The sequence below is a fragment of the Pteropus vampyrus genome, unplaced genomic scaffold, assembly GCF_000151845.1.
Source record: "Pteropus vampyrus isolate Shadow unplaced genomic scaffold, Pvam_2.0 Scaffold42, whole genome shotgun sequence".
Classification (NCBI taxonomy): Eukaryota; Metazoa; Chordata; class Mammalia; order Chiroptera; family Pteropodidae; genus Pteropus; species Pteropus vampyrus.
This window is the reverse complement of record NW_011888823.1, coordinates 623,866-631,194: the sequence shown is the minus strand read 5'-3', so window position 1 is coordinate 631,194 and position 7,329 is coordinate 623,866. Positions and strand designations below refer to the sequence as shown.

The 7,329-nt window shown below is 51.8% G+C and overlaps 1 protein-coding gene across 1 annotated transcript in view; it reads right to left on the bottom strand.

Annotated features, from left to right (window-relative positions):
• Nucleotides 1-7,329, bottom strand: part of PAX3 (paired box 3) — an 89,691-nt gene that overhangs the window by 79,580 nt on the left and 2,782 nt on the right. Inside the window, exons 2-3 of the mRNA XM_011358674.1 lie at nucleotides 6,956-7,204; nucleotides 5,641-5,780 (exon numbers count right to left, since the gene is read on the bottom strand). Coding sequence (XP_011356976.1) covers nucleotides 5,641-5,780; nucleotides 6,956-7,204 — 389 coding nt within the window. The remainder of the gene's footprint in view (nucleotides 1-5,640; nucleotides 5,781-6,955; nucleotides 7,205-7,329) is intronic.

Here is a 7,329-nt window from a genome sequence, read left to right as displayed (position 1 = left end):
AAAGCAGTTGATTCAACTCCTAGTTTCTTGTGTATTTAATTATTCCCTACCTAATTTTACATAAAAATCTGACATCTTTATTTTACATCGTTCCAGCTTGGAAAGCAACTTCAGTGAAACTTCCATATTCAGAAATTTAGTGACAGGCAGATACTGGCTTCCATGTCTCCTTCCACCTCTCCACCATCCCTCCCCCCCCAAAAAAATGAGAATTTATATGATGATAGATTCACCATCTTGGCCTAAGTTCTAAACAAGAAATCACTTAAGGATAATTAAAAACACCCCATGCATTTCTTCTCTACAAACCCACAACATGTAACTGGTTTCGGTTCCTATTTTTTAAAGAGAATTTGGTCAATCCTTCTTAGAGGTTTCGTAGGAAAAGGAGGATTTTCTAAGACAGATAAGTTTCAATGATCCCGCTTTGATCTCAGTGGTTAAGAACTTCTCACAAAGGAAGATGGCCACCGAGGGGCCGCGATCCTGGCCTTTCAATGTGTAACAATGGTATCAGCAAACAGCTACTTAATCAATATTTGGCCAGAGCTGCTGAAAACTTCCTTTTCAGATTTTAATTCCTAGTTGTAAAACAACCCCAGAGCAGCCAGAGAGATAAGGCATTAAACTGACTACTTAATTGCCTTTTAGTGTCTTGTTAGTTCTATATCTACATTCTTAATGGTTCTTTAATCTTTATTTACCCTCATAAATAAGTTACCTGCGGTAGAACCCCACAGAACAGAACCTTCTCCGCTCCAGCCCTGCACTAACTCTCTTACATCCTTTGTAGGTTTGTCGCTGTAGTGGCTTTTTTTTTTTTTTTTCATTTATTTTCACTGGCTATTAACTTACGCACAACTTAAACATTTAACCTCACTGCGAGGAAGGATTCTGTTTTTGTTTTTGTCCTCAAAATATATGTGTTCGAAGACGTTGACACTGGATTCGGTGGCAACGCTCCTATCCACCGATTTCCACATATCGCGCCCTCCGGAACCGAGGCGCACTTGCTGGTTCCGCCTCACCGCCCGCGTGGGATTTATTGCGCAGCCCTGGGGACTCTTAAATGACCCTTCAGTAATTATTACGCACTTGAAGCCCCTTCGCCCCCGTTCCGGTGCTATCAACAATCAAATCAAGCCCCCAAATAAACATACGATTTCAAGCATTAATTAGAAAATCTGCATGCTTTCGATAAGGCTAGAGAGTAAACATACAGCAGTCAACCCAACAGAACAAACGCGCGAAAAAGAAAAACCGACATCCGAACTCTGGTGCTTCCTTTTCCCTCGTTCCAACAGGAAAATCGCTACCTCTACGTTCTTGAAAAGAACGCAGCGTGGAGTTCTAATTTAAGTCACCTTCTGATAGTTCGGATACATTTTTTTAATGTATCGTTGAGTGTTGCAAGGACTCGGGAAAATATGAAATTGACTCGAAAGAATTATACGACACGGGTCGAATTCGTGATTCTGACAAATAGACTTGGAGAGTGGGCTGTCCACTTTAATCAAGGTTCCCGATGCCACAATCCTCAGATCTTATACCCCATGATTTTCATCTGTGGGAGAGTTCGTTCCCCACCCCCTTGCCTCCCGCCAAAATGTCCTTGCCTGCTGACTCGGGGGAAGAAACGGCCTTCCGGCCCCCGGATTTCAGTGGCGCTCCCGTTAATGATAAAGTGCACTTTTCATAATGCCACTGGAAATGAAATACTTCAAGGACCTTTAAAGCTCTTCTGCGTTTTTAATTGCTTTATCTATGCCCCGCTAGAAAGCTGACGTCGTCCTCATTAATTTTCAGAAAAGCTCACGAGTTTACAAACAGAACGGGGACTCGAGCAAAACTTTTCTCACTTTGACTTTCTCAAATCGAAAAACCAACAGTGTTGTTCGTAAATGTCAAAAAGGAAGGGGGGGATATCAAAGGAGTATAAGCGCCAACCGACTTGTGCTTGGGGTCTCTTAGCTCAACCTTTGAAACTGTTGGAAACCTCCCACGCTCACTGGTGATTTCAGAAGCGGGAAACGTCCTGCGGACGGGTCTCTCCAGCCCCAATCAAAACATCGATTTGGCGATCTGGCCTCTCTCCCCCTGCACCCTCGAGCCGCCACTTCAAAGTTGCTGCAACAAGTCAGTAATTGTAACGTTGCATCTAAATATTTAAGCGAGAGTCTTGCTGTCGCGTGTCCATTTACAGTCCTCATCTGTCCTCTGATTCCATTACAGCACAAAGCAAAAATGTTTCCCAAAACGCACAAACAGGAAAAGCGTCACCCTGCTGGAGGAGGAGGAGGAAGAGGGAGGAGGAGGAGGAGGAGATGAAGGAGCAGTTTCTATTGATTAGTCACTGCTTTTGTGTTAAGGGCTTTCTTTAAAATAAGAAAAAAAATGGGGGGAGGTTGCAGAAATTTCACTAATGTGAGCCTCAGGCAAGGGAGAAAAAAAAAAAGAGGAGGGGGGCGGGCTGTGTCTAGATGAAAGTGAGTAGGACATAAAGGAGGCGATTGAGTCGGCTGCAGCCCGGCGAGCTAAGCTGCGAGCCGGCCGAAGCGCAGGGGAGGGGGTGGCTCAGCGCTTTGGCGCAGGGCGCAGGAGTGGGGGCCGCCCCATTGTGGCGGCGCCCGCGGGCCCGCTCTCCGCCGCGCTGGGGGAGGAACAGAGGGGCCCATTGAGTGGCCACAGCGCGGGCCGTGCCCACAGTCCCCGATGCCGCAAACTGGGGCTTGGCTTCTCGGCTGCGCCTGATCGGATCTCGGTGCCGGCCGCGGGCTGGGCGGTTGGGGGGCGGGGGTTGGGTGTTCTCTGGTCGCCCAACCCTCTCCATCCAACCGCAAAGAAGTTGCCAGGATGGACCCAGTAGGGGCTCATGGGCCTGAGCGCCCCGGGTCCGCACGCAGCGTTGCTCTTGGTTTGGACGAGGGACAGGGGAAAGTTGATAAGGTAAAGCGGGGCGTGTAGGAGAAAGCGCAAGCCCCTGGAGAGAAGAACGAGGGTGCTTCTGGCCTCTGCTCTGTGTCCTAGTGTCTGACAAGCAGAAAGATGTGCCCTGGAAAGCCGGTCTCAGCAACGCCCGCCAGGCCCCCAAGAAAGAGAGAGCGCGCCCCCTGGTCAGGGTATCCAATGCCCCTCCTTGGCCAGGGCGCTCAAAGCCCTTTATCATCGTTCGTTCTATTTCACAAGCGGGGTGACCTGTGACTTTTGACGTCCAGACGACAGGGGATTTTTCGAGGTTTCTAAACTTCTCTTCGAACTACATACAGTTCATTCTCCTTTCTCTGGGCCCCTCTCGCCCTCCAGGGCTCATCTGGAAATGGAGCTAGAGGCACTGGAGAGACGGACGCTGCATCATCCTTGACAACCCTAAATTAAATTAGGCTTCAGCCTCGGAGGTGTGTATGTTTTCCACTGTACAGCTCCCGCTGGGGAGAAAACTCTGATTTTAAAAATGGTAGCGATTGCCCTTGAATGGCGGCCGTTCCAGCGAGCCGGCCCAAAAGACCAGGAGCACTTTGTAGGTGAAATGGCCACTTTTTCCACACTGCAGAGTCCATAAAACTTCCTGGCGCAGCAGCTATTGGGGCTCATTGAATAATTCATCCCTCATTGCAAGCCCATAATGTCTATTCGCCGCCCTTTGTGGAGCTGTTTTCTCTTCTTTTCTCCTTGAATTATAAAAAGGTTGCCTTCCTTTGTTCACATCAAGCTGCTGCTAGCTGGAGCTTTGTCTAGGCCCAGCTAAAGTGTGAGTTTCAATGGACTCTCCAGGCTTTGTCTCCCAAGTTCATCTCCAAGTGTAGATTGTGTAGAGAAGGCCTTCTTTGTAAAAGCTGGAAAAGTTGTACAAATGTTTGACCAGCTCATTTGAGGCGTTTTGTCTCCTGGGCCTTGGTTGCCTGTGCTGCGAGGAAGCCTCGCCGATCTACCGCGCCGGCGCCTCCGGCAACACGCAGCAAAGCCGAGCCACCCCCGACCCTGTCCTGGCCTCTCTGAGGCCAGGGGCTCCGGTCCCCAGGCCTCGCTGCCCACAGGGGCCTGCTGGGTTTGGGGTTGGCTCGTTTCTTACCTTCTTCCCTCCTCCAACACCTCTATGCCATACTTAGGCCTGGAATAAAAGTCGGGGTGTCTTCTCAGGGCCTAGGGCAGGACTGCATGCCCCCCCAAAACAGGAGGGGCTTAATCGAAAGCATGTGAGACCCATGCTTTAAAGGGAGGCAAGCAATGTGCCATGATATTTTTTGGGGGGGAAGGGGGGTTCTCGATTCCCTGTGTGTGCCAGAGCATTGAGGCTTCTGTTTCTCCCAAAATCAACTATTTGAATTTGTAACATCTAAATCTAAGTGTTCCCTTCGCGATTGTGGACAGATTTTTCATTGGTTTGGAAAGCTGCTGTTCCGGTAAGCCAGCAGTCGGTCCAGCGGTCCGGCAATGAAGGTCCAAGAAGGGACCAGTTTCGCAGCCACAGTCCTATGGGGACGCCACCGGGCCGAAGGCCCTGGCCCAGCTGTGCTCAGTGCGTGGCTGTTCTGAGCCCACCTGAAGAGCAGCTCAGAATTCAAGTCAGGACAGCGAAATCCAGGCCGAAGACAAGGGAGCGCCAGGCATGGGGGGTGGGGGCACCCCAGTGACTCGGGGCCCTTTTCGCATTTGAAGTGAGGTACAACCACCCCCAAGGCCAAACCCCTCGGCTCCCCTGCTGCAGCCCTCCCTTCCCCGTTCAACTCGATGGAGTTGACTTTCCTTTGGGGACGATGCCTTTACAACCTGAAGATGACCTGCAGCCTGTAAAAGGAAAGCAGGCTGCCCTTACGAGAGATTTTCTCTTGATGCTGACAGGTCAGAGCCAACAGGAGAGCAGGCGTCCGCACACCTGGGCAGAGAGGGTGCCAGCACTGCGAGCCCAAGACCCAGGTCCCCTCAGTTTGTAACCCAGAGCTTATGCTGATTATATTTCCCAGACATAACAAATCAAACTCCATCGCATTTGAAAACCAATTTAAAACAAAGAAAAAAACAGCCAACTTACACACACATTTATAAGGCAGCTGATGTGATACAACTTAGGGGGCCCACTGCTTTTAAAAGTTTTGAGTCTCTCTCTCTCTCTCTCTCTCTATCTTTCTCTCTCTCTCTTTCTCTCTCTCTCTCTCTCTCTCTGTCTCTCTCTCTCTCTCTCTCTGTCTCTCTCTCTCTTTCTCCTTTCCTCCTTCCCTCCATGCCCTCCTCTAAGAGGAAAACTCTTTGGAGATCCCGGCCTTTCTTGAGGGCGCAAAAGTTCCTTCAACCTCTAGAGGTTCACGGACTGTCCCCAACCCCCCAATCGCTCCAAGACGCCCAGTCCCGTCTGTCTGAGGGCTAGAGAGTGGCCCTGCACCCAAAGTGCAATTCTTAGTTCTAGATTCCTGGGACGGGGGTGGGGACTCGAGGTGGTGCGAAGAAAGATTATAGAGAAAGTAACCAGAACGCGTGTTTGTTTTCACTGCAAGTGCGTGCTGGTCCCTCACTCGGAGGCCCTCACCCGGGTGCAGCGGGTATGAGCGTGGAGGACCTTGACACGAGCCGGGACTTGGCCGCCCTCGCGTGTCCGGCGTCAGAGCGCAGCTGTGGGCGCCGGCTGGGGCCCGGAGCGCGCCGCCTCTTACCTCGCTCGCTCAGGATGCCGTCGATGCTGTGCTTCGCCTTCTTTTCGCTCTCCTCTGCCTCCTTCCTCTCCAGGTCCACCTCCTCCTCTTCGCCTTTCCCGAATTTACTCCTCAGGATGCGGCTGATGGAACTCACTGGAGGCGGGTGGAGGGAGAGAGCGCAGACGACTGAGACTTGCAGTTCTGGGCTGGAGGGAGCCCCCACCCCCACCAGCCCGTCCCCAAAAGTGGCTGCCCGGCCCAGCCTGCTTGTGCCTCCTCCTGCTTCCTGGGGCCTCCTCGTCCTTCTACCGCCCCCTCGGCCTCTCATTCAAATCCCCCACCCCATAATCAACATCTAGGAATGGGGAGACGAAAGCCTGGGAAGCTCACACCTCGAAGTTAGGGCCGGAAACTGCCGTGTCTGTCGTCTCTCCCAGCAGGAAGCGTTTCCCTTCTAGACTCTATAGACGAGGCTCTACCTCTCCCACCTCAGAGAATTCTCCCACGAACCCTCCTGCACCCCTCCCCTCTCCCCGCATACACACACCTGAAGACATTAGGCCCCACGGTTCGCGTTTAGGGAGGAAAAAAACCACAGCACGCCCGTCCCCTGCAATTCAACTTTTTGTTTGTTTGTTTGTTTTTTGAAGCTATAAAGGATTTAAATTTCAACTGCAGAATCGTTTCCTACTGTAAAAATCAAAAAGAAAATGCATTCTCTCCCATTTATTTTTTCCAGATTCCAGTGCGGTAAACAAATCCATGCTCTGAAATATCTCGTTCTCGCAGGGGAGAAAAGGGAGTTTCCTTTTTTTAATTAAAAACAAACTCTCCCCGCGCGCCCTCGCGCTCGCCCCTCTTTTCTCCCTCCGCCTCCCTCCGGCTGCCGCGGGCGCGGGATGGTCCCTGGGACCCTCTGGAACACTGAGGGCCGATTGCGAAGCCTCCCCACCTTTTTGCACACGGCAAAGCCTGGGCAGGCGCGGCCCCATCTCCCTTCGGTTGGGGTTACCAAAACATTTGTTTCTCTTTAAAAGGGAACATCAATATTAATAAACGCTTGGCCTCCGCCTCGCGTTTCCTGCCCTGCTTCCTCGACAGAAATTCTTTTTGGGAAGACCTCCACGGCGGTCTCAACCCCAAGACAAGCAGCTCCCATCGTAAAGCACCAAGAACGCCTGGTTCGAGAACATCTCAGAGCCCGGGGGTGGGGGGAGGGCGCCTTCCGAGGGCCCAGATCAATCACGGGGGCGACTGTGGCTCGGCGACACGCCCGGGTAATAGCGAACGCTGGCCGTGCCTCAGGAAGACGTGAACGGGCCTGGTACCTGAGGGCACTGTGTTTCGATCACAGACCGCGTCCTTGAGTAATTTGTCTCGAATTTCCCAGCTGAACATGCCCGGGTTCTCTCTTTTGTATTCCTCGATTTTCTTCTCCACGTCAGGCGTTGTCACCTGCTTTAAGAGAACAGGCAGGCAGGTGTTGGTACCCGGTCCTCTGAGCCAAATGTGGCAGCTCCACCGACTCCACAGGGCCAGGCCAGATGCTTCTTCCAACAGCCCCTGGGACGGTCCCCCTTGTTAGCAAAAAGACCCCGACTCTCGGAGGCAGTTTGCTTTTCGCTAAGAGCAAACAAGAAATCGTCCCACCCACCCGGAGCAGCCTAGGGATCCTCCTTCTCCAAGATAAGCCTGGACAATC